At 40.1% G+C, this 27,816-nt stretch overlaps 1 protein-coding gene across 3 annotated transcripts in view; it reads right to left on the reverse strand.

Moving 5' to 3' along the window:
- RUFY2 (RUN and FYVE domain containing 2) overlaps positions 1-27,816 on the reverse strand; it is a 60,132-nt gene that overhangs the window by 15,160 nt on the left and 17,156 nt on the right. Inside the window, exons 6-14 of one of the 3 annotated variants that reach the window (XM_084633258.1) lie at positions 17,003-17,064; positions 16,467-16,532; positions 12,853-12,922; positions 11,413-11,514; positions 10,413-10,529; positions 8,872-9,039; positions 7,338-7,435; positions 2,868-2,987; positions 796-925 (exon numbers count right to left, since the gene is read on the reverse strand). In XM_084633258.1, coding sequence (XP_084489384.1) covers positions 796-925; positions 2,868-2,987; positions 7,338-7,435; positions 8,872-9,039; positions 10,413-10,529; positions 11,413-11,514; positions 12,853-12,922; positions 16,467-16,532; positions 17,003-17,064 — 933 coding nt within the window. Of the gene's footprint in view, positions 1-795; positions 926-2,867; positions 2,988-5,997; positions 6,148-7,337; positions 7,436-8,871; positions 9,040-10,412; positions 10,530-11,412; positions 11,515-12,852; positions 12,923-16,466; positions 16,533-17,002; positions 17,065-27,816 lie in introns of those variants that run through there. The other 2 variants (XM_084633260.1, XM_084633259.1) reach the window with 2 other exon arrangements.

Consider the following 27,816-nt stretch of genomic DNA (forward strand, 5'->3'; position numbering starts at 1 on the left):
CCTCCCAGCATTGGACTCTGAGCAGACTCCATTTTCCACATGGTTTTTAGCCTCCTGAATTTCTCTCAAAAGAATTTACTCTAACTTGAATCCCAGCAGTGATTTCTGATTATTTTGTTCTGCTTGTGGTTGATCATTCTGTCTAAGTAACTCCTCTGGAAAAGAAACGGAATCTAGGTGTGCCAGAAGGATTTCAGGAACTCCTAACAGATCCTCTAACATCAGCCCTTCCAGTACCAAATTGTGAACACTGGGAGTCTGGCTGGGACACGAAAAATACCTATTTCTATTAAAATCTCAGATCTAATTCTAACAGCAACAGTAGCAACTCACAAATTAATTTCATTTCAGTTTGATGCTAAATGACTGACACTCCACACACTTGCTTCTTTTCAATCACTTCCAAGGTAAAGAAATGTAAAGATACTATAGAAATTAGTGATATGAGATTTTTAAGTAGCAAGATAGACAGGGCTTGATGGATTAGAACATTAACCCTCACTGGCCCATCACAAGATTATAGTGAAATATCCTTCAGTATGATTCAGAAAAGAGAATGTGGATTTCACTATTCCTTATGGAAAACACAGAATCCTGAACTTAAGACTACAGGGGTGAGAGAGGACGGATTTAAAAAAAAAAATTAAAAATATATTTGTATTTTTAAGCCTAAACATTTGTTCTATTAAGGATTTCAGATCTGGGAGAGTTAACATTTATATTTTAAAAGCCTGGCAAGTTCACTTTTAAATTACTGCTAAAGTGAAATTGAAAAGTTTTCCTCCAGCATTTTACTTTTTTAAGACAAATTATTTGTTGGGTCTCTACTCTCAGATGAGATAAAGTTTCTTTTTCCTTTTGCAGATCATCTTCCAAGGTTTGTCTCCATTCCTTTTCTATCTTCAAATCTGTTTCCAGTTGAACACTAGAATTTCAAACAAAAGACCATCATGGTGCATTTCGGTATAATCTTTTTAAAAAAATAAACCCTTTTCTATTTTCTAGTTTCACTATCAGTCCAGCCCAACAAACAACAGTAGTTTACTATTTCAATTTGTTTACAAGTTCATTATTTTTATTTTAAATTTATCTGCAATTTCCTAAGAAGATTTTGTATACAAGTGTAATAAGTTATAAGAAAATAGAGGGCTTCCATTGAGAGAGGCTGTGAGGGTGTCAAACAATTCTGAAGAACTGGCTTTTGCAATGATTTAAATTTGCTGTCCTAGTAACTATTCTTTGGCAACTGAAACAAATATTAGAGGCCTTTCCTGTTTGTCTTAAGCTTTTCCTGTCATATAGTTTTTTTATAATACAGATCTCCTATGTGAGAGAAGATGAGTGGTTACATGAATTTCTAGTGCTCATAAAAGGTGTGGTAGTAGTAAGACTTTAAATTGAAAGCCTCTATTTTTTATTTCAGAGTGGAGATGAAAGGGACAGAATTAAGAATATATAACTTCTAAGGGATCTTGAATACAGTGTAAAGTATTTTGAGCTGCTGGATATTATTGAAATTCCTATACAACAGATGATATAAAGGAGGCTCTGCTTTATACGAATCACAGCTACTGGATTACAATTAAAGGAACTGGGGCCAATCTGTCGGTGGATCCACTGTTGCAATTCTGTCATCAATTTAAATGGACAAAGAATGATTCTTATAACCGCATAGAAAACACAAACTAATGGCAGATGAGAGTAAACTCCTGGATTGAAATCCTACTACCTAATGAAGGAGGAAAGATCTGACTGTAGTTATGAAAGTTTTTCAAGAGGAACTCATGTCCATATTGATTTTATAACAGGATAGCTAAGTCATTTTTTAAAGGAAAAACTTACTTTTTGGGATACTACCTCAGCATCTTGTTTGTTGGAAAAGATCAGAAGTGAACATGACCTTGAGCTTTCAGAATTGCGGAATTCTAAGGTTGAGATTTGAACTGCTCTTTTGCCAAAATCTGTGAAGATGACTGGTGGTAAAGTGAACATTTGTCATGATGGTTGAACAAGTATTGATACTTAAATTAGTAAGAGAGGCAATGTGGTCTGAACACAAGATTGGAAACTTTGAACTCCCAAGTACTAATCCTTGCTGTAATCTTAGGTCATTCACTCTCTCTCACTAAAATAGGGGGGAAATACCACCCAACCTCACATGGATATTTCAGGGATGTTCATAAAGTGCACTGAAAGCACAGTCTAAGTGCTAATTACTGCTATTCCTGACTGTTTCATCAGTACTCATAGCTGCATTGATTCTCTGAGCCAAATACCTGTCTATGGAATTCCACAGGTGTAAAAGCAGAATGTGGCTTTTATTTCTTGATTTAATATTTCAGTTTCTAGCAGACTCAAGGATTTCATGAGTGCCTTTCAGCTACGAACACTTTGAAGGATTCTGGCTTCTTTTTCAAGCCTGAATAGTTTAATTGTTCTATGCAGTTTCTGTAAATTTATGCTGTTTAAATTATGCAAGATTTACAATAATAAAATGTGGATTAATCTAGTTTATTATAAATTTAAAATTTTTGTTCCTGTTAACAACTTTTTCCCTAGTGAATTAAGACTATCTTCAGCCAAAAAAACATGCCTGTTCTTCCCCCTCTTCTGGCTGGACAGCTATTTAAAAAAAAAATCAATTGTAGCTTGATTTACTTGGAATGACAGATTTTCTTCCACCCTGCCCTTGCCTAATATATGCCTTCCTAGACGCATCTTTATCCAATTAAAAATCATCAGTAATGTGCTGCCTATATTATGTAATGTATCTTACATTTTTAGTTAATAGAATGTTTTAAAGTAAACATAAAAGAAATAAAGATTTTAAGTGCCTTATACGTTTTCCAAAAGGGAAGTATACTTACAGCTGCTTCTCCTTTCGGGAGATTTCTTTCTGCAGGTTTTCAGATTTACTCATACATTCTTGTTTGAATTTCTTGTCCTCATTCTCAGCTTCCATTTGAGACTTCTCCGCTTGCTGCAATCTGGTGTAATTCAAATCAACTTTGGGTAAAACTGAGGCTAGAACTAGGGTGTAAAGGGTGAAGAAGACAAATAAAAGAAAAATGGGGAAATAGAAACATTTCTAAATAAAAACAAAGATTGGGGGAAACTCACAAACTCAAACAAGAGAGCCACACAATGCCTAGAAATCTAGTTTCTGGTTTTCACTACACAAAGAAAAGCAGATTAAGTCTTCCAATTTGTTTTTATTTTATGTTCACCATTAATAGATGCCATTAAAGCATCACCATACAGATTTTATAATTCATCTATATCACTTACTGCTCTAACTTTGAGCGTACATACATGTGTTATTGTGGGAGGAATTTTTACAAGAACTGTAGAAGTACAGTAACTACTTTGTCTATACTAATCAATCAATAAGACAGTGTGTGTTGTGCTGGAATGGCTTGAAGCAATTCAGACATGAGCCTGAATACAGAACACTGGAATCAGATAGCAAGAACACAGCTGTAGTAAGACAGCAGAACACACCCTGGAGAGTCTCACTACACTTACAGAATAACCACTAATAAAAAACATTATTAAATATATTTAAATAATGTGTATTAAAAATCATGGTTAAAAATAGCTCCATATGATAAACAAAACAAATAAAACTGAATAAATAACAGAAGTCAGGCTTTCATTTAAGCTCTTTCCTTTTGATTTTCAAGGGATTTTGCATTCCTGTTTCGAATAGCCCTCTCCCCTCACTTATACCTCACCAATGCATCAAGATTTATCTCTGTTTGACCCTCTCTCCGCCCAAAAAAGATGTGGCTTAAATTTAATTGAAATGTAAACACTAAATCAAAAATTGTATGTTACTCCATATTCAACTGTCTTACTGGGATATACAAGGGAGATTAGAGTAGCCAGTAAAACATCATTCAGAGCCTCATCCCAGTTGAGGTGTCTCATTTTACAATTGCCTCTTTTGTCCCTTCTCAGATCTGCTCTACACCTAAAACTTAGGTTGACCTAGCTACATTGCACTGAGGGGTGTGAAAAAAAAATCACACCCCCAAAAGACATTGTTAAACCAACCTACGCCCCAGTCTAGACACCACTAGGTCAACAGAAGAAGAACACTGCCTCTCACGGAGGTGGATTAATTACAGTGATGGAAAACCCCTTCTGTAGCTGTAGCAAGTGTCTACACTATGGCACTGTTGCAGCACCATAGCTGTGCTGCTGTAGCATCTGTAGTGTACACAAGCCCGCAAAATGTTGAGAGAAAACCGAGTGGTTCTTCTCTCAAGGCTTGGCTTGAATCATCACTTCCCAGTCAGCTGAATGTAGAGTAACGCACAACTCCCAGTTTATCACTGTTAAATGTAAAATTAAATTAAAGCTTTCTTACTGGCCCTGTCTACACTACAACCACAATCATGTTAGGGAGCCTGGCTACTAATGTTTTATAATGTAATATGCATCTACACTGGCCATGTTTGGGAAACTGCCTACCATTGCTGTGCTACCAGTCAACTAATGAGAGGGCTCATGCAGACAGTGCACCAGCATTACTAGACATCTCAGCAGAATTAGATATCACGTTAATAAAAGCTCTAGTTCCCCACCTACGCTCATGCTACCAACGGTGAAGCTGCACGGGTGGGGCAGTTACCAAAAACTGCCAGTTCAGAAATGACAACACACTGGACTTGAACCATGTTATTTTAAAGCATCTGAATTTAGCCCAGGTAGGAAAAACTGTTAGGGTCTACTCTACACTACAATATGTTATAATGAAGTTCCTTGATGTGTTTGTAATTGTAATACAAATAGGGCCAAAGAGGATGGATAGGAGAAGGGAGAATATTGGTGCACAGCAAGGCTAATTCTTGCTGCTATGCCAGAAGGCAGAGAAGGGTGAAAGACTAAATGAAATAGGAAAACTAAAAACACCACTAAGACCCTCTCTGAACTACAGCTGAAACTGCATTAGCACAATTTCCAAGACTAATATGGACAAGGACTTTTTTTTTCTGAGAACCATGCTAGCATCTATAGACTCTTTATCTACACTAGCAGCTTGCAAATTCTATAGCTGTAATTCAAATCCAGTGCAGCTCCACCAGGGTAGCAACTCAGATAAGAGCAGATCCTCAGCTTACAATTTATATACCATCTGAGGATCTACCTGTAAATGTCTGAGTCCTGCCTATGCTACACTTTCTACCAGTGCTACCCCTGCGGGAATTACAGCTACGAAGATTTCTACGTAGATAAGGCCTTCCTGCTTTATAGTCTTTAGTTCTAGTCATATCTTGATTGTATCCATGATACAGTAGCTCTGTAAAAACATCTTACATTCTGCTCTATGCTAGCAGACTGAACTGTATTTTAACTGTGTATAAGAGAGTCCTACAAATACAGAAGTTATTTGGGTTTTGTTTTTGTAAAGTACAGACAGAACCTATGGCACATTTTTATAAGCTGTTTTAGCCAGTTCTCAGGAAAAATACTTCTGTCTACGCTACTCAAGAAAGTGATGCTATCAGCAACCACATTAAAAGACTTGACAGCATGTTTTCTGGTATAGAGAAGCCCTGAAAGTGCAACAACAATAAAAATGTGGGTTTTTTATTAACTGAAAGGGAGGTTCTTTATTTATTTAAGTGCTATAAATAAGGGGTGAGGGAAAACCCTATAACTGGAGGTAAGTGTCAGGGCAATGAGAAATCAAAAATGTAAAGGCAGCTAACATTTTTAAATAAACTTTGTATTTAACATTAAAAAAAGTAAAATGATTAAATAGCATTAGAAAATTCTAGTTTCTGATTGGTCAATAATATTACAGTGATTTTTTTATTCTTTGGGAGGGGAGGAGAGGAGAGGAGAGAAAGGGGTGGAGAGGATTTTATTTCTGAAAACAAAGTCGTTCCAAGCTGTAACATTGTGTCAAAATCACTAGTACTTACTGACCAATTATAATACAGGATTTCCCAATACCATTTAAGATAATAACCATATTTTTTTTAAAACCAACTCATACAAATTTTATTCTATCAATAGCCAAGTAGCTTTCAAAATGATATATCTTTGACAAGTTTGTATTGGTGCTGTGCTTCATTGCTGGCACATTTCACAAATGACATTGCAATAGTCCTAGTTTGAGTTAACAGATCTTTGTCACTTCACGTATGTAATGGACAAAATCAAAGACAGATAAAGGTAGTAAAGTTCAAAATGTAAAAATTGGGATAAAGGAAAAAAAGAAAGAAAAAAGAGGAAAAAGGATGTCAATAAAAGAATATTCATGTCACTAAATCTTTTAATATATAATTATGTTTTTAATAAGTAGCTTTAAAAGAAAACAATGGTAAGACACGTCAACACCAACATGACAGGGCTATGAATATGTTACATTTTACAATTAAAAATATTAACGATGCATATAGTCTATTCCATTTAAATAACCGATGCACACAAGTCACATCTTTATATTATGTAACAAATATATAGTAATCACAATATAAACTTACACACTGATATTATATCATTTCATTTTACTAATTCGTGATGTAATACTTATGTGTACATCTTTACACTAAGGGAGTTTCCAAAGCAATTAATGTAAGCTTTGGAATCTCGGCCAGCCAGGGTCCTGATTCAAAGCACTTAGCACAGGCTTAACTTTAAGCACGTGAGCAGTCTTGCTTAAAGTTAACCGTGTGCTTTGGTGGATCAAAGCCTTATTGAATAGCATTAAAATATAACACAGAGGTAATAATGAATCAGAATTCTGAAGTGGCCATCACTGAGCCCGGTAGCTGAAAGAACAACCTTGGATGCAGGCACAGAATGTCAGCTCCAGTGAATGGTGAAAGAGAATTAAGATAAAAAGGCTTGGTTTATGGCTGTATTTTTCCACTCTTATAGTACATAAGAGCGGCCATACTGGGTCTGACCAAAGGTCCATTTAGTCCAGTATCCTGTCTTCCAAAAGCGGCCAATGCCAGCTGCCCCAAAGGGAATGAACAGAACAGGGAATCATCAAGTGAACCATCCCGTCACCCATTCCCAGCTTTTGGCAAACAGAGGCTAGGGACACCATCCCTGTCCGTCCTGGCTAATAGCCATTGATGGACCTATCCTCCATGAACTTATCTAGTTCTTTTTTGAACCCTGTTATAGTCTTGGCCTTCACAACATCAAAAAATAAATCTACCTGTTTGAAGATCAATGGTAAAACACCAGTTGCAGATGATGCTTCTTTAAAACTTCCTACTGAGAGTTACGTTTCAGTGGTAGCTATGTGGGAATGCAGTAAGGGAGGAGGAATGAATGTGGAAAAATAAGTAAAATAGAGATGGATGCTGTACCTTTGTTCCAATTGTTTCATAGTTGCAGTAATTTGATTGGTCTTATCCTCTAGTCGACTAACTATTTCATTCTTTTCTTTCATGGCATCGTCAGAAACCTATATTAAACAGATTAATACTGAAGCAGGTTTTATATTAAACTGTATTTTTGATGCTTTTGTTCATTCTCTTAAGGAAAATATTTGTAATATGGCTTTGGAATATTTGTTTGCTTATGTTTTTTAAACATTCCCATCTAAAAAAAATAAAGCAACATTCAAGAAAAACATCTAATCTATAGAATTTCAATTTTCATTTTATTGGCATTTTACAAGTGTACACTCTATTTAATAATATATATTTTTCAGTTTATTTCTTTTAAATATCTTTTTATGTGTGTCTACTAAAATTCAGTGCTAATTTTTTTTAAATAGCTCATTATATCCATAGCAACAACACCTATAAGCATTAGTTTTAGTTCATGCTGCGGTCTTCTTGGGCCCAATCCTGCAAGGTGGTAGGCACCGATAAGGCCTTAGGTCTGTACCAGAACAACAGCTAAAATTACTTACTATAGTTGAGTACTTTAAATATTCTAACCTTATTTTAACCAGCCTCTGACAACTGTGAACATCCATGCTTCAAGGTCTAAATATAGGTACAGTATTGTCATTAAATCCAGTTAATATCACCACACAAAAGTTTCAAAACACAGATTAAAACAGAAAAACTACAGATCTGACAGACATGCTGCATAAACACCAACAATAATACTGAAGAGCCTATACTGTCTCAGTTTATTTTACTAAAGACAGATCTTTATTCCTGTTCTGCTTTCTACACAAAACATTTAGACGTGGACAGCAGCATCTTGGTCCACACATCTACTCTTTGCATCGTATAATGTAATTTCTCTGTGCACTTTTTCAAGTGGCCATGACTAACTTCTATTCCTGCCTTTGACAACTTGTTCCACACGTTAAAATTATCACAAAGTACTTTCTCTTGAATTTCCTTGGTGTTTGATCATTTCTTACCTGCAGTTTATCCTAGTTGATCTTCACAGTTATAACTCTCAAAGCCCATTTAACCACTTCACTATCCTCCTTTACTTTTTAGAATTCCTTCACTGTTCTTTCCAGTATGATCCCCCAAATGGAGCACAAAACTTCAGGTATATCATTCTCCCTATGTACAGTACCATGATGATCACCTGTGTTTCAGTCCTCTATACATCGCAACGATACTTTAAAATGATTTCCATAAAACCTGTGTTATGTGAATGCAGTTAACTTATATAGTTGGATCTATTTATTCTGAAAGAGGAAGAGAGTAGAAGCAGAAAGCTGAGCTAAAAAAGCAGCGACAATAAGCAAAACTAAGAAAACAAGAGTTTAACATATGGATGAAAGACTATCAGCTTTCTGAAGCAAATACTCTTCTATTGCTACACTGTTTCAAATGTCATGAGCAGCATGCGCTATTTCAAAAGTCACACACATCTTACATTTATACTTCAAAGAGGTTTCAACAATTTAAGAATGATCTCTTTTACCTGTAGCTTTTGGTACATTTCTATGTTAATTGCTTTAACTTCATCTAGCTGTTGTCGCAGGCCTATGAGGGTGTCTTGTTTCTCATGAATGTCTTTCTCCAACAACTTCATTGCAAGTTCTATCTCATGTTTCATACTGACTTGGACCATTAGCTCATTCTCTATGTCCTACAATTTGCACAAAAACAATTATACTCTGTTAGGGTTGCCAAGTAATTGCACAAACCCAAACACCCTTGTCCCACCTCCTGCCCTGTGGCCCCGCCCCTTCTCCAAGGTCCCACCCCCCGCTCACTCCATCCTCCTTCCATCTCTCCCACCCTCACTCACTTTCACCAGGCTGGGGTAGGGGGTTCAGGTGTGGGAGGGGATGCGGGTTCTGGGCTGGGGCCGATGGGTTCAGAGTGCGGGAGGCAGCTCAGGGGAGGGGTTGGGGTGCAGAAGGGGGTGCGGACTCCAGCTGGACAGCACTTACCTCCGGCGTCTCCTGGAAGCGGCGGCATGTCCCTGCGGCCTCTAGGCGCAGGCAGGGGCAGCCAGGCAGCTCTGCCCCTCCCTTCAGACACCGCCCCCACAGCTCCCATTGGCTGCTGTTCATGACCAAAGATCCCCCGGCCGTCCTTGCCTGCGCCTAGGGGCCGCAGGGACATGCTGCCACTTCCAGGAGCTGCGCCAAGCCAGGGCCAGTAAGGAGCCTGCCTTAGCCCTGCTATGCTGCCCCCGCCAACCAGACTTTTGGCCTATTAAAATCTCCCGGATTGTTTTCAGTAGCAACCGGGAGATTGAGGCTGATTCCTGGAGACTCCTGGCAAATCCGGGCAGGTTGGCAACCCTATACTCTGTCAACACCGATTTTGTAAATAGCTATGCAACGTTTTATCTAGTATTTCTGATGCAAAATTGAGATATGGCACTGCAGGTCCTGCAGTGCTGGATCTTTCACCTTCACAAATCTCTACCTTCTGTGAAACTTGGCAAAACAGATATTGTAAATATTATGTAAACACTGCACTCAGTCATGCATTTGGTGACTTGTGTTCATTTGTTTTTACCTTAATAAAAGCCACCTCATTTTATGAAATATCATTAGCCTAATTTCTTATAAGTGAAATAATATTTTAAGAATAAGAGAGTCAATTTTCTATTTAGAATATTAAAAAGTCAAAAAAATAAGTATTTCTACTTTTGGAAAAAACATTTAATGCATGTATTTAGGAAACCTATTCAAAATACTGATGTAGCTAAATATTTGAAATTAACATAGCTGCTAAAATCCAACACATTACTCATACAAAAATCAGTATTCTTCCTAACTATGCTTAGAGACACGACTGTTAAAGAAATACTAATATAATGGCTCCAAGTTTTCAAAAACTTGAAACAACATTTTCATGAGGTTAGAGAAACAGTGTGGTAGATTACTAGCAGCACACATCCCCTGGAAAAAAATGTAAAGCTAGAAATAGTCAAAGTAATGTATTAAAGAGACACTAAATGTTAATCTTGTCAAGGTTTACATAGCACATTTTAAATACACTCACTTGTCGTAATTGTGATTCTTCTCGAAGTTGTCTGCGTGCTTCATTGTACATTTCATCCAGACCCTGTCTGGAGTGTCTGTATGTTTGAAGCTCTGCCTCAACATCCACTTTGGTTACCTATGCAGAAATTACAGATGTATCTGGTTTTCATTACAAATATAACAATTGTTATAATTAAATGTAACAAATTTGTGGAGAGAAAAGTTGCTTAAATTCACAATGGACTACGTAAGCACAATACACCCACTAAACCAATAGGATCCAAGATTGTCTACATTATGGATTAATCACTTTTAAATTGAGAATTACATTTTAGCTTAAAAATGTAAACCTTGCAAAATGAAATGAACTTCTTGCAGACGTGTGATTCAGCAAGTTACTTATGCACATGCCTAATCTTTAAGCATGTGAGTAATCCCATGAACTGGAAGGAGACAACTCACATGCTGAAAATTAGGCATGTGCTTAAATATGTTGCTGAATTGAGGCCTGGAAGAGTAATTTTTGGTACATTATTTCACCGGGTCGCTGAGTTACTCCAGAGACATTTAATTCACCCAGTTATTTAAATATCACTGATATTGGGTTCTCCAGGTTATCCAGAAATATTTTTCAATAACTGAATCTAAAATTATTCATAATGACTGTTCAGAGTAGTATAGGATTTACAATATCCCAGTCCAACACAAATTATTTTCTGACAAGGTTTACAGTAAAATATTACATTAACCACTGCAAACAGAAAGTTGTATAATCTCAAAGATGAATGCAAAATGTAAGAAAAAACCTCAAAATTTGTTTAGAATAATAATCTAGATTGATTCCTACAATATTTAGATAAGCTTTATCATAAGTCATAAATGTAACAAATCACACAGGCCTATTCCTCACATAAAATTGTTTTATGGCAGTCCAACTATTTGCTGAGATACAGTTGCCAACATAAAACATTCAAATGACAAGAAGCCAGGTAACATTTAATTATATTGAATTCACATACCTCTAGGTGATGCTGTGTTTTCATTAAAATCAGTGTGTTTTCACTTCTTAACTGATGATTTTCTTCCTGAAGTTTAATTATATTGTTTTTTGCTATTGCTAACTAAAAGGGAAAAAAGAGAGAAAGTGTATGACTATTTTTCCGAACACTAAGAAACAAAACAAAACAAAATTATTCTACTGTATACATAGCTAACATTACTGCATACTTTAGTCTCAGTGTGCTGAATAAGATATCTATTTTGTGTGCATGCACAACTACCATTTATAGTCGGAGTTACATACTGAGGTGAGAATAAATCTAAATTAGGACCATCTTTTTTATTCTACATCTCTTGTACAGAGGAATAGCTTTTCAGTGATACTCTATTCTAGCTACAGGATACATACTCCCTTTTTTCCCCTTGTTAAAGTTCTTACATATACACTTCAATTTAAATGGATATATTTTCTGTTTTAAAGAAGTTTCTCAACATGAATCTCCAGGTATACTGTATGCAGCACTATGTAGCATCTTACAGAAGCAAATTTCCTGGGTAAGGAAGGATAAATCTGGGACACTGAGGACTAGGAAAGTCCTACAGTGTGACAGAATAAAGAAAGGCCTCAGCAGAGTATTTCAGGGCCCTTTAACTTAATCCTGGGAGTTAGGCAGAAGGCTTGTCAGAAGGCGTAGACTATGGTGAGAGAAAAGAGGATTTGTAAGGGATTGTGCGAAACATGGGGCAGGGGTGAGGGGCAGTATACATGCTGTTCATTGTCTGGATTTGTTCACATCCAGAATAAACTAACAGCCCCCTCAACTGCTAAATGTAGAAATATCATTTTTCCCCCCATTTCTCTTTCAGGGCAGGTAAAAAATAAGGGGAAAAACTCATCTCCTCCTCCTAATCCCAAATATGTTGTTATCTACTTCAAGTATTAAGACATTGGAAAGTACAGGATGTTTTAAAAAAAAAACCAACAATCCAAACAACCTGGCACAGAGAGGCAGACAAACCTATACCTGCATATTGTGAATGAGCTTTTAGAAAGAGCCCTTTGGCTTGAGCTGAGACAATTATACATTGTCCGCTCAACTAGATCTAGTTCGCCTGTGGATTGGCAGTCTGAAGGAATGCCTTTACTCAGTGGTCTCCACAAAATGGAACTGACAGCAACTCTGAGCACATTTAAGATAGGGTTCTTCTGTACACTCTTAAACCCTGCTGTGAAATTGCAATGTTTTACAGCATTTTGCTAATCCAATAGTCAACTGGGATAAAGCTGAACACAGGTCCCAGCAACCTTTGTGTTATTTCTTCAGACTGAGTCAAATGTAGCTGAATATATTAGGCAGTGTTTCAACACAGTTAATTAGACTGTACTTGTAGAGGGAGGAAAAAAGGAAACGTTCACCACTGGTTAAAAAATAGTATTACACATTACTAAGAAACAATACCTCTTCAATTAGTTTAGTGTTTGACTTCTCTAATGAATCAACTCTTGCATGAAGGCTGCTGACTGTGCTACTGAAAGTAATAAAGAAATCAATATTCAGTGTTACACCAAAACTCATACAAACAAACACAAAAAGTTTTATGCCAAGCACTAAGTTTATTGGCAACAGCCAACAGAACTGCACTGATCATTGCAGTTGGAAATTATTTCTAAAAATGTTACAGATTATCTTCCTTTAATGAATACTTATGTGACACACACTCCTCCCTGCAACTTCAGTCACTGTTGACAACACCATCATTATCCCTGCCACCCAAGCCCATGATTTGGGTGTCATCTTTGACTCCTGCTCCCTCATCCTTCGCAACCACACAGCGTCCAAATTTTGTTGCTTTGTTCTCAATAAGTTTTCCAAAGCTCTGTTTTTACTTTTTTTCCCATACAATTAAAACTCTTGTCCAGATTCTCAGCACTTCCCCATCTTAACTACTGCATACTGCTCCTCCCTGGACTCCATTCGCCCTTAAGGTCCATTCAAAACACAGCTACTAAAATCATTTTCCTTCTCCATCATTCTATTCATTTCATTTCCCCTTTGAAATCCCTCCTCTAACCCTCCTTTTCCCACCACATTATTTTCAAGCTTTTTTGTTCTTATCTTTAAGGCCGTTCGCAGCTGTGTCCCTTCCTACTTATCTGCTCATCTCTTACATAGCTTCTCCCTCCCACCAAGCCTCCTTCACTGTCTGACTGCCAATTTCTCGCACAAGCATCTTCCAGGCTGACTTTTATGCATTGAACAATCCCAAACGTAGTCTGTAAAGACATGTGCTCTTTCCTCCAAACCTACTTTTACTATGATGCCTATAGAAGGCTCCCGACTGATAATCAATGGCTAGATGGAGAGGATTAATGTGATTGATTGTTATTTATGTGTGCGTGGGAACAGCTAGTTTGTGGGGTGTTCAGTACAGAAAGGGACATGTGCATGTATGTATACTTTTTTTTTTTAAATGTCTTGACATCATCAAGTTATAAACATGGGCAACCTATCTATCCACTTGATCTTATTGCAGCAATTATACTCACTCCCCCTCCTCCACTTTCATTTGTTACATCCCATTTGTTGTCTCATACCTCCTATTAGAGAATTCATCGGTGTCTCTACAGTGTTTAGTAGACTGGGGCCCCAATATTAATTGGGGCATCTTGTTGGGGAGGCAAACAGATGGCTGAGAAGGAATTTTCCCTTACTGCCAGATTGGTCTAGGCGAGGTGGGTTTTTCACCTTCTCCACAGCAAGCTGGGGATCTACTGGGGTGATAAAGGGGGGGTTAGGCCCTAAAGTTGCAACTCGTTCTGGAACCTTGTGGTAGATGTCGGGAATGGATATGGATCTGATAAAAAATGGATGGGTAAAGGATTTAAAGGAGGCATGCTTTAAAGGTGAGTGGGACAGGGGGGGAATGGGGCTCCTACAACTCGCATGGTAGAGAGTCAAATCCCCTCTTCTTTACAGCCCCCTTAACACTCATCTAGACGGGGCAGTGGAGGGTCCCAGCAGTGGGATGGCAAAGAGGGAGGGATGGCGATAGCCCCCGAGTATAAGGAAATGATCATGGAATTACCTGCACTGTATAATTGTATCTGCAGGGTAGTCCCAGATATTTTAAGAATAAAGTTAAAGCCTAATTAAACCCAAATCCTGTGTCTCCTGTCGTTCCGGCATAGCTGGACAATGGAAGTCCTAAGCTTTACATAGCAACACTCTGCTGGGGGATTTCAGCAGGGGAAGAATGGTATTTCCCAAGATCAAAACAGAGGCTCGTCTCAAGTCCCAGTAGGTTCTGCTCTTAAAAGTAAAGATTTAATAAAAGTAGTTATTGATAGTACATTATATGTGATATGGATATTTCACATCAAATGTTGATGAAAATAAAATATAATCTGAAATTCTTTTACCCTCCTTTGATTTTGTACGGTAAAATGCTAAAGCTGCTACCAGCAGAAATGATCCTTAATCCATTTTTTTCCACTTATCAAAAAAATATTACTTTCCATCATATTCCATACTTTAGCCTCTGCTGTACCTAATACTGGAAACCTGAACTCGTCAATCATGTGGGAATCAGTTCCTGAGAAAGTTGCTCTCTCTGTTTTACCACATGCTTCATTCACTACTTAAATTCCATCTACTTTTCCTAAAAAGAGGCAGCATATTCCCAGGCCTTCAAATCAGGTTCTATCCAAATACCAATTTTATGTGCATTAAAAAAAGCTATCACCTTGGTACTAAGTACCACTTACACTGGCTACTTGTTGGGAAACTCTCTTTCTAGATCTCCAGTGTACACAGTTATGGTCAGGGTCCATCAAACCATTCATAGAATCATAGGAGTGGAAGGGACCTCGAGAGGTCATCTAGTCCAGTCCCCTGGACTCATGGCAGGACTAAGTATTACCTAGACCATTCCTGACACGTGTTTGTCTAACCTCCTCTTAAAAAATCTCCAATGACGGAGATTCCAGAACATCCCTAGGCAATTTATTCCAGTGCTTAACCACTCTGACAGTTAAGACGTTTTTTTTCTAATGTCCAACCTAAACCTCCCTAGCAGCAATTTAAGCCCATTGCTTCTTGTCCTATCCTCAGACTTTAAGAACAACAATTTTTCTTCCTCCTCCTTGTAACAACCTTCTACATACTTGAAAACTGTTATCATGTCCCCTTTCAGTCTTCTCTTTCCCAGACTAAACAAACCCAATTTTTTCAATCTTCCCTCATAGGTCATGTTTTCTAGACCTTTAATCATTTTTGTTGCTCTTCTTCTATTCAGACTTGATCCTCAACATTACAGCCACAACCACAGTGCCATGGAGTTTGGCGTGAGAAATAGCTTATGGCAGAGGTTCTCGAACTGTGGTCTGCAAGCTCCATTCAGGTGGTCCATGGATAGTTCCCTCTAAGGTGTGGGCCTGGGCAGTGCCTGGAGAGACCCCCCCCTCCTTCCCAGCCCCAGCTCGGGGGCTGCCGCAGCGAGGGAGAGAAGGCACATCCATCGAATTAGAAAGGTAAGACTATTGATATTAAAATATGAGTGGTGTGCTTTTATTTGTAGAACAAAAAAACAATTCTTATTAAGGTTTTTTTTATATAACGCTTTTATCCAAAGTGCTTTACAATAGTTAGCTAACGGTACAAACAACATTTGGAAAGATCATTAAGTGGTCCGCCGAGACCCTCAGCAATTTTCAAGTGGTCCGCGAAAAAAAAATTAGAGAACCACTGGTTAATGGAATCCTTGAGGAATCATAATTTGCTCATGTTGCTAGGGTGGAATGTTGATGTGGTCACACATCGTATGCTGTAAGGCCAAAGATCTTCTGGAGAGGCACAGTCGACAAACTGACATTTGACTCCTCTCCTCCAGTCTCCCCAGGAGAGAATATATGTCTGGCAATTCCTCTCCATCCTCAGACTAAGTAGAAAGAATTTTTAATCTTTTCCCCTGAACTTTACTCCTGCCAAGGTTATGATATAGGAGCAGAGGGAGAAAGATGTGTTTTAACCTGGAGGAAGTCTGGACTGATACACATACCCCAAGAAATACTTACTTTAGTTGTCTGTTCAGTTCCTCTACATAATTCTTTTGATCCAAAATTGCAGCAATCTGGACATTTCTAAAGAGAGAAGGCAATTAATTTTTAGCAAGTGATTTGTCTATACATTCAAAAACAAAGATCCATCTTCTATAAGCATATGAAAATATACATATTAAAAATTCTATGAAAATACATGGAAGTGGCTTAATTTTATTACAAAAAAACAAAACAATCTCTACAATCATGTAGTAATAAGTACCATGTGACAAAAACTGATACTGCATTATTGCAAATAAATGTAAATTTATATTTAAAATTTGTGAGCAAGTGTAAACTTAAAGAAAATAGCCCATTTTAAAATCAACTAATTGGTTGAAGGAACATGGTCCAGTGGATTAGACACAAAACTATTATGCACAAAATTGCAGAAAACTGCTTAGTGCATTTTAGAAATCTAAACAAATAAAATAAATATACTAAATATTAAAGATGTTCAACAAATAATTTAACTTCATATGTAAAATCCAAGGTGTTTTGACAGAACATACCTTTCTTTACTCCCAATATCATCTTCATTCTTTAAATACATAGAGAAATCAATCACACCAACCTAGAATGAATAATGGTGGAATAAAAATGTGTCGTTATTCATGCCTTTATACGTATTTAACTACCAAAACCTCGGTTAGTCCAACTTCTCTAAGGGTGATCCAGCCTTGACACACTTTCTTGGAGTATGCAAATATGAATGCTAACTTTTTTTGCAGTTGATCTTTATTTTAAGAAATTATTTGAAAAACAAAAAAGTCTTAAATTTTCTGTTTTAACAGATACAATCAGTTTAGGATCATATAAGCTTAGGAGCATAATGAAAACATGCAATAAATCCTTTTTGGTTCTTGGAGAAACAAGCTTATTATATTTGAGTGGGTTCATCCAAGGAGTAGTAGGAAAAAAATTATTTTTATCTCTTTATTGGAACTCTGTTAAATCCATGGCAATCCTACTCATTCTAAGTAAATAGATTTTAACACTTCTTCCACTACACTTTTGTTCTCCCTTTATTCAGTTCCACAGTATTTCTTGCCAAACTGCATGACTTTCCATCCTCATTGATTCCCATAACCACAATTCCAACCCGCTTATACACAACCTTTACCTTCCTTTAAGACCCCATCATATCCTGCTCCCAATCAGCACAAGATTCTACCAAGTTTTTCAAAAAGAAAACATACAAGATCTATGGCTTCCCTTCCACTCTTTCCCCACCTCTTTGCACAACTTTTCCTCCTCCAACACTGTCACAAATGCTTAGCTTTCTGTTGATAACTCTTCAAACCTGTCCTGTTGGATACTGTCCGATCCTGACTACTGACCTCCCTTACCTTCACGCTCATGCTCTCTGACTGCCTGTTTACAGCACAATGCATGGATGATCTGACCTTCACCATCCTTGCAAAACAAACAACTTTTGTCCCACTTGCCTAACTACTGCTTCATCTCCCTTATTCCCTTCACCTCAAAAGGCTGGGTTATTCATCTTGTAGTAAAACTAGAGTTCTTCGAGATATGTTGTCCCTATATGTAGCGCACATCAGGTTGAGCATGCGCTCCACACACCCAGGACCACAGACTTCTCCCTTGAAGTGTCCATCTGGTCTGTACATGTGCCCTCACTCTCCTCATGTTCTGCACCGAGGGAATAAAGGGGGCTTCCAGGCCACAGTCATCTTAATTCCTTTTCTACCACCAGTTCCCAGTAAGAGACCAGGTAGCAGGGAAGGGAGGGCAGGTGGTGCACTATACATAGGTATAACACATCTCAAAGAACTCAAGTTACTACAAGGTAACCCATTCTTCTGTCCCTGTGTAGTGCACTTCAGGTGATTCACAAGCAGTGCCTGAAGTCCTGTAATACAACAAACTACAGAACTACCCTGCCCAAAAGAAACATCAGAGGCGGCTGCTTGCATCAGCAGCTAATGTCTAGCAAAAGAGCGTACAGAACTCAAAAGTTGCTTCTCTCTAGATGGGTGTAAGAGGGATGTCACTCTCAGGGAAGCTACCAGTGTTGCCTCAGCTCTCACTGAATGTGCTCTCACAGTGCCTTCAGGGGGCTTACTGTTCATCTCATAGTAGAGTAGGATGAATCCCAAGATCCATTTTGACAGCCCCTGGGAGGAAATGGTCCCTTCTCCTTTTCTTCATTCCACAAATTATACGAAGAGCCTAGGAGACAGTCAAAATGATTTTGTCCTTTGCAGGTAAAAGGCAAGAGTCCTACACACATCCAGGGAGTGCCATGCCACTTCTCTGTTAGAGAAAGGCTTAGGCTAGAATACCGGTAAACGGAAGCTTTGATTAATGCCTTCTGGGTGAACTTTGAATGCAGTGTCATGGATACCATATTCTTAATTGTACTGAGAGGTCCTGCCATGAGCACCCCTAACTCCAACTCTTCTGGCCAATGTGATAGTGACCAAAAACACTACCTTCATAGAGATATGTATCAGAGAGCAAGATGCTAGAGGCTTCAACAGTGATTTAGTGAGGATTGATAAAACAAAGTTCATGTCCCAGTTTAGCCACCAAAGGGAAGGTTCTAGTCATACCCTTCAAGAAGTGGGAAAAGACTAGGTGCGGGGGAAAAAAGAATATTTGATGACTGGTGAATTAAATGCATTGATGGCTGCCAAGGTAGCCCAATGGAACTAATAGACCGCCCCGAGGATTTTAAGGGTAGAAGGTAGTACAACATGTCCAGAATCTGTGCTCATAAAGAGGAAATTCCTCATTGGTCACACCAAAACATAAATCTTTTCCACTTGCTTCATAATGTAGCCAATAGAGATAGCTTAGCCTTTTATTTAGCAGCAATGCAAGGAACCTACAGGCTTGCATACTGTAAGACATTGGCTTAAACAGGTTAGCATAAGTGAAGCAGGCCTACGACCCTTAGCATAGATAACATGGCCTAGATTTTGGGGAACTGGTAATAGTTTGCTTACAAGGAGAGTTGGTACATAATGTTACCAGGCAAACACAGGAATACTGAACTGATATTAGGCTTGGTTATTTTAGAATAAAATCATTGGCAGATGTTTATCCACAACAGTTGATGTATACGGTAACGAGCTAAAAGGCATTATTATGCTAACCTACAGGATAAAGGCATCCCAATATTATTAGGTGAGAAAGTTAGATATGGATATGGGAGGCTGGGTATCCAAATGAATATTCATGATAGACCCCAGACCCCGTAAAAGGCAACACTACCATGTAACGGGGGCTAGCTTTCCATCATTTACCCTTCACTCTTCATCGTTATTATCACTGACCTTTGGGCATTAGGGGTCTGGACCATCGGACTCATTTGGCATGCCAGGGACAGAGCTGGTTCTTTGTCTCTAACCACCAGATCCCCAAAGAAGGGTAAGTATACGAGCATATGCAAGGAATGATACCAAAGATATCTCTAATGCTATAATACTGCTATTTGTTTATGTGGTTTGGAGCTTTCTTGTCTTTACTGATTGTGTTAACAAAAGTGGCTAAGGCTTTGCTTTGCCTTCAGTGTGTCTTTGCCATATACTCTGGGGTTCCCCACAAGATATTGAACTTCTTAGTTTTAATTCTGTTGTTTCTGATTCTGGGATAGAACCCTTTTACTCCCAGTTCATTAAATTATTATCAATTGGCAACCAATGCAATTATTAATTTTTAAAGAATCAGGCACAATAACAATTCCTGGTAGAGTCCTTTCTACTTCTGCTCAGGATGGTCTGGACATAAACTGAGTACGCATTTTCTATTTCTGACATCCATCCAAATACCATGCCCTCAGAGAAGCGTGACTGGGTTGGGGAGGTAAGTCCTTTCCTTGTATTATTCATAGATTCTAGGGTCAGAAGGGACCGTTGTGATCATCCAGTCTGACCTTCTGTCTAGCACAGGCCATTGAACTTCCCAAAATAATTCCTACAGCACCTCTTTGAGAAATCTTGATTTAAAAATTGTCAGTGCTGGAGAATCCACCACAACCCTTGGTAAATTGTTCCACTGGTTAATTACTCTCACTGCTAAAAATGTATTCCTTATTTCCCACCTGAATTCACCTAGCTTCAACTTCCACCCATTGGACTGTTATACCTTGCTCTGCTAGACTGAAGTGCTCCTTATTAACTATTTGTTCCGCACATATATATTTACAGACTATAAGTAAGTCACATTCTTCTCTTTGTTAAGCTAAACAGACAGCGCTCCTTGGATCTGTCACTATAAGGTATGTTTTTCTAATCCTTTAACGATTCTTGTGACTGTTCTCTGTACCCTCTCCCATGTATTAACATCCTTCTTGAATTGTGGACACCACAACTGGATACAATATTCCAGCAGTGGTTGCACCAGTTCCAAATTCAGAGGTAAAATAACGACATCTCTACTCCTACTTGAGATTCCCCTATTTATGCATCCCAGGATCACATTAGCTCTTTCAGCCACAGCATCACACTGGGAGCTTGTGTTCAGCTGATTATTCACCACCACCCTCAAACCTTTTTCAGGGACACTGCTTCCCAGGATAAAGTCCCCCATCCTATAAGTATAACCTACATTCTCTTCTCAGATGTATACATTTACATGTAGCCATATTAAAACACACGGCTTACTCAAGCCCAGTTTACCAAGCGATCTAGACTGCTCTGAATCAGTGACTTGTCCTCTTCAATACTCCCAATTTCTGGGTCATCTGAAAACTTTATCAGTGGTGATTTTATGTTTTCTTCCAGGCACTGATAAAGATGTTAAATAGCGCAGGGCCAAAAACCAAACCATGCGGAACCCCACTGGAAACAGACCCACTCAATGATAATTCTCTATTTACAATTACATTTTGAGACCTATCAGTTAGCTTGTTTTAATCCATTCAATGTATGCCATGTTAATTTTATATCATTCTAATTTTTTAATCAAAATGAGGCTGTTCTAGATTTGATTTTCACAAATAGGGAGGAACTGATTGAGAATCTGAAAGTGGAAGGCAGCTTGGGTTAAAGTGATTGTAGCAGGGCCCCCTTTGCTCTGCTTCTGCTGCATTCACAAATCACTCGGACCCTAGGACTTAGCAATCACCGGTGCAGTTTATTTACAGCATGCACTCCCACCACCTTCTCACCACATACAGCTTGGGTTTTCAGCCTTAAGGACTTCTCAGCTTCTGTACCCAGGAGGGAAGAGCTATAGCTCTCCTTCCACTCTTTGGCTTCCCCCTTACTTACTTCTTCTGGGCCTATATGTAGTCCCAGACTAATTAGACTGGCAACTCTTTACCATTCACTAATCAGGTGCAGGTTTCCGTAGCCAGCTCCAATTTACCTCCCTAAATGAAACTCAAAGAAGAGTCCTACAAAAAGCGGAAATTAGGTCAAATTACAACGGATGAATATAAACAAATAACAAAAGTATGTAGGGACAAAATTAGAAAGGCCAAGGCACAAACGAGAGTAAACTAACTACAGACATAAAGGGCCACAAGAAAACATTCTACAAATACATCAGAAGCAAGAGGAAGACCAAGGACAGGCTTGGCCCATTACTCAAATGATAAGGGGGGAGGGGAAGAGTACCAGAAAATGTGGAAATGGCAGAAGTGCTAAATGACTTTTTTGTTGCAGTTTTCACCAAAAAGGTTAGTGGCGATTGGACATCTAACACAGTGAATGCCAGTGAAAATGAGGTAGGATCAGAGGCCAAAATAAGGAAAGAACAAATTAAAAATTACTTGGACAAGTTAGATGTCTTCAAATCACCAGGGCCTGATGAAATACAAATTAGAATACTCAAGGAGCTGACTGAGGAGATATCTGAACCATTAGCAATTATCTCTGAAAAGTCATGAAAGACAGGAGAGATTCCAGAGGACTGGAAAAGGGCAAATATCGTGTCCATGTATAAAAAGAGGAATAAAGACAACCTGGCGAATTACAGACCAGTCAGCTTAACTTCTGTTCCTGGAAGATAATGGAGCACATAATTAAGCAATCAATTTGCAGACCTCTAGAAGATAATATGATAAGTAACAATCAGCATGGATTTGTCAAGAACAAATTGTGTCAAACCAATCTAATAGCTTTCTCTGGTATCAAGACTTGAGGATGGGGAGAAGCGGTAGATGTGGTAGAATAGATCTTGACTTCAGTAAGTCTTTTGATGCTGTTTTGCATGACCTTCTCAAAAACAAACTAGGAAAAATACAGCCTAGATGGAGCTACTATAAGGTGGGTGCATAACTGTCTGGAACACCATTCCCAGAGAGTAGTTATCAGTGGTTCACAGTCCAGCTGGAGGGGCATATCAAGTGGGGTCCCACAGGAATAGGTTCTGGGTCCAGTTCTGTTCAATATCTTCATCAATGATTTAGATAATGGCTAATACATCCCAGAATGTTTGCTTCTTTTTTGCCACAGTATTACACTGTTGAGTCATATTTAGCTTGTTTTGATCCACTATAATCTCCAGATTCCTTTCTACAGTACTCCTTCCTAGGTAGTCATTTCCCATTTTGTATGCATACAACTGATTATTCTTTCCTAAGTGAAGTATTTTGCATTTATCCTTATTAAATTTCATCCTATTTACTTCAGACCATTTCTCCAGTTTGTCCAGATCATTTTTAATTTTAATCCCATCCTCCAAAGCACTTGCAAACTCTCCCAGCTTGGTATCCTCAGCAAACTTTATAAGCATACTCTCTCTGCCATTATCTAAATCATTAATTACAGATGCGTAAACACCCAGCAAATGAAGCGTGGCTCAAGAGTCTTTCAGCAAGTGGAGAGACTCACCAGTTTTCACACTGAACAGTTTTTACCACTCAAACAGATGGTCTTCTGCCATACTTTCAACCTCCTACTGGACTCCCGAGGAGGAAAGCCACAACAAGTGAGTGTCTCATTAATACCACAGCAGTCACCATGGACCTTGTCACCACATCTGCCACATCTAAGGCTGGAGGGCCAATCTCATCATCAGCTTTCCCTCACCAGTCAGAGCCTCGAATTCATTTTGAATGTCCTTAACGGCAAAGCCAACTAGTTTGCCATAGACGGTAAAATCATACTTGGCCATCAACGCTCAGCAGTCTGAGACTTGAAAGACCAAGGAATACACTTTTTTCCCAATGAGATCAAGTCTCTTCACTTCTTTCTCATGTGGCCCTACCAAATTTACAGCCATGAAAAATGCATCGCGGACCGTGAAATCTGGTTTCCCCCATGAAATCTGGTCTTTTGTGTGGTTTTATCCTATATTATACCAATTTTTGGGGGGAGAGACCACGGTTTCTCAAATTGGAGTCCTGACCCAAAAGGGAGTTGCAGGGGGTGAGGAGTCACAAGGTTATGGGGGGGGGTCTCCACAGTATTGCCACCCTTACTTTTGCGCTGCCTTCAGAACTGGATGGCTGGAGAGTGGTGGCTGACGGCCAGGCGCCCAGCTCTGAAGGCAGCGCCCCGCCAGCAGCAGCACAGACATAAGGGTGGCAATACCATCCCATATGCCACCCTTACTTTCTTCATTGCTGTCTTCAGAGCAGGGCAGCCGGAGAGTGGTGGCTTCTGACTGAGGGCCCAGCTCTGCAGGCAGCAGCACAGAAGTAAGAGTGGCAATATCATACCATGCCATCCTTATTGCTGCGCTGCTCCTGATGGCAGCTCTGCCTTCAGAGCTGGGCTCCTGGCCAGCAGCCACCACTCTCTGGCCACCCATCTCTGAAAGCAGCGCAGAAGTAAGGGTAGCAATACCACAACGTACACACACACACCCCAACTCCTTTTTGGGTCAGGATCCCTCGAATTACAACACCATGAAATTTCAAAATGAAATAGCTGAATTAATGAAATTTACTATTTTTAAAATCCTATGACTGTGAAACTGACCAAAATGGACCATGAATTTGGAAGAGCCCTAAGTATTGGTTACAACTTACAGATACTGCACCTGGAAGGGATGTGGGTTTCTCCCTGGCAGTACAGAGAGGTGTCATGGTAATCTGTAACCAGGAGGGCTTGTGGTATTTGATGCAGCTTTTAATTCTGGGGATTCTTGTCATACTCTCCTGAAACCATAGGAAGACCAAGGCTGGAGGAAGGGAGGGAACGTCTGTGTCAGTTACAGAGATCGCTTCCAACCCAGGGGAGAGATCGCAAACTATGGAAATATTTTTTTGTATAGTTAGGGAACCAAAGCCCTAAAAACTAACTAATTATAAGAAACTTTTTAAAACTATTTGGAGAGAACCTGAAGAAACCAGCAAAAATACCATACCTCCATTTTAAAGCACAAACAGTAAGAAGAAACTAAAACGGTAGTGGTCTGACTGCCCTATTTATCTCCTTGGTGCGAAGCACAAGGAATGCGAGGGCATATGCGCAGACCAGTGGACATTGCTAGGGAAGAAACGTCTCTGGTCTGGATGCAAGGAGCACATGCACAATCTGAAGTGCACCACAAATAGGGACAATCCGAAAAAAAAGAAATAATTGAACAGGCAATTTACAATTGTTCCCTTGAGTTCCTCTCCCTTGACTCCATCCTTAATTCCCTCCACCAAGACTTCTTCCCTCCTCTCTTCACCAAGGTCTCTAGCAACCTCTTCATGGCCATATCTCAGGGCCCCTAGTCCACCTTCATCCTCTGATCTCTCTGCTACTTTTAAAACTGAGAATAAATGATTTCTTGAAATCTTGCCCTCCTCTGGCGTTCACAACACTGTTCTCTCTTAGGGTATGTCTACACTATGAAATTAGGTTGAATTTATAGAAGTCGATTTTTTAGAAAGCGATTTTATACAGTCGATTGCGTGTGTCCCCACTAAGCGCATTAAGTCGGCAGAGTGCGTCCACAGTACCGAGGCTAGCATCAACTTTAGGAGCATTGCACTGTGGGTAGCTATCCCACAGTTCCCGCCGCCCATTGGAATTCTGGGTTAAGCTCCCAATGCCTGGTGGGGCAAAAACATTGCCACAGGTGGTTTTGGGTACATGTCATCAGTCGCCCCTCCCTCCATGAAAGCAACAGCAGAGAATTGCTTCGCGCATTTTTTCCATGCAGGCGCCATACTGCTTTCAGCAGACAGTGCAGTAAGACTGCTAACCGTCGTCATCGAATGACCACTTCCGCTGCCACTCTGCTCTCCTGATACTATGAATCAACCTCACAGGTCCTCTATATGACCATCATCATCCACCACTTCCGGTGCCACTCTGCTCTCCTGATGGTCTCGCAGGGCCGCTTCTGCTGCAACTCAGCTCGGCTGCTCTTGTCTCGTCATAACACGGCAAGTGTGCAGCCTGCTCAGCTGTTGGGTCCTGGCAGCAGACAGTGCAGTAGGTCTGCAAAACTGGTCATCCAACCACCGCTTCCCCTGTAACTCTGCTCTCCTGCAGATGCCATACCATGGCAAGCATGGAGCCCGCTCAGATCACCGCAGCAGTTATGAGCATTGTAAACACCTTGCACATTATCATGCAGTATATGCAGAACCAGAACCTGCAAAAGCGGGCGAGGAGGTGACGACAGTGCGGTGACGACAGTGATGAGGACATGGACACAGACGTCTCTCAAAGCATGGGCCTCAGCAATTTGGTCATCCTGGTGCCAATGGGGCAGGCTCCATATGCCATGGAATGCCGATTTTGGGCTCGGGGAAACAAGCACAGACTGGCGCATAGTGTTGCAGGTCTGGGATGGAACTTTGTGACTTGCTTTCCCCTGCGCAAGAATACCAAGATGAGAGCAGCCCTCACAGTTCACAAACAAGTAACAATAGCCCTCTGGAAGCTTGCAATGCCAAACAGCTACTAGTCAGTCAGGAATCAATTTGGAGTGGGCAAATCTACTGTGATCCAAGTAGCCAACACAAGCTCTGAGCTGCTACTATCAAGGGTAGTGACTTTGGGAAATGTGCAGGTCATAGTGGATGCCTTTGCTACAATGGGATTCTTTAACTGTAGTGGGGCTATAGACGGAACGCATATCCCTATCTTGGCACCGGAGCACCAAGGCAGCCAGTACATAAGCCGCAAGGGGTAATTTTCAGTGGCGCTGCAAGCACTGGTAGGTCACAAGGAACTTTTCACCAACATCAATGTGGAATGGCCGGGAAAGGTACATGATGCTCACATCTTAAGGAACTCTGGCCTGTATGAACAGCTGCAGCAAGGGACTTACTTTCCAGACCAGAAAATAACCGTTGGGGATGTTGAAATGCCTACAGTTATCTGTGGGGACCCAGTCTACCCCTTAATGCCATGGCTCACGAAGCCATTCACAGGCAGCCTGGACAGTAGTCAGGAGCTGTTCAACTATAGGGTGAGCAAGTGCAGAATGGTGGCAGAATGTACATTTGGACATTTAAAAGCGTGCTGGCGCAGTTCACTGACTTGGTTAGACCTCAGTGAAACCAATATTCCCATTGTTATTACTGCTTGCTGTGTGCTCCACAATATCTGTGAGAGTAAGGGGGAGACATTTATGGCAGGGTGGGAAGTTGAGGCAAATCGCCTGGCTGCTGATTACGTGCATCCAGACACCAGGGCGGTTAGAAGAAGGGCGCGCTGCGCATCAGAGAAGCTTTGAAAACCAGTCTCATGGCTAACCAGGCTACGGTGTGACAGTTCTGTTTGTTTCTCCTTGATGAAAACCTGTCCCCTTGGTTCACTCTACTTCCCTGTAAGCCAACCAACCTTCCCTCCCACCTTCGATCACCACTTGCAGAGGCAATAAAGTCATTGTTTCAAATTCATGCATTCTTTATTAATTCGTCACACTAATAGAGGGATAACTGCCAAGGTAGCCCGGGAGGGGTGAGGGAGGAGGAAAGCACTGAGTGGGGTGGGGGAGGAGGAGAGGAGGGAAGGACAAGGCCACACTGCACTTCAAAACTTATTGAATGCCAGCCTTCTGTTGCTTGGGCAGTCCTCTGGGTGGAGTGGTTGGGTGCCCGGAGCCCCAGAGTTCTTGGGCGTCTGGGTGAGGAGGCTATGGAACTTGAGGAGGAGGGCAGCTGGTTACACAGGGGCTGCAGTGGCGGTCTCTGCCTTTCCTGCACCTCAAGCATACACCGGAGCATATCAGTTTGATCCTCCAGTAGCCTCAGCATTGCATCCTGCCTCCTTTCATCATGCTGCCGCCACCTTTCCTCTTGATCCCGGCACCTCTCCTGTTGCTCCTGCCACCTGTCCTCACGTTCATTTTTTGCTTTCCTGGACTCTGCCATTGTCTGCCTCCACGCATTCTGTTGGCTCTTTCAGGTTGGGTGGACTGCATGAGCTCAAAGAACATTTCATCGCGAGTGCGTTTTTTT

The sequence above is a fragment of the Lepidochelys olivacea genome (assembly GCF_965140295.1).
Source record: "Lepidochelys olivacea isolate rLepOli2 genome assembly, chromosome: 7".
Lineage (NCBI taxonomy): Eukaryota > Metazoa > Chordata > Testudines > Cheloniidae > Lepidochelys > Lepidochelys olivacea.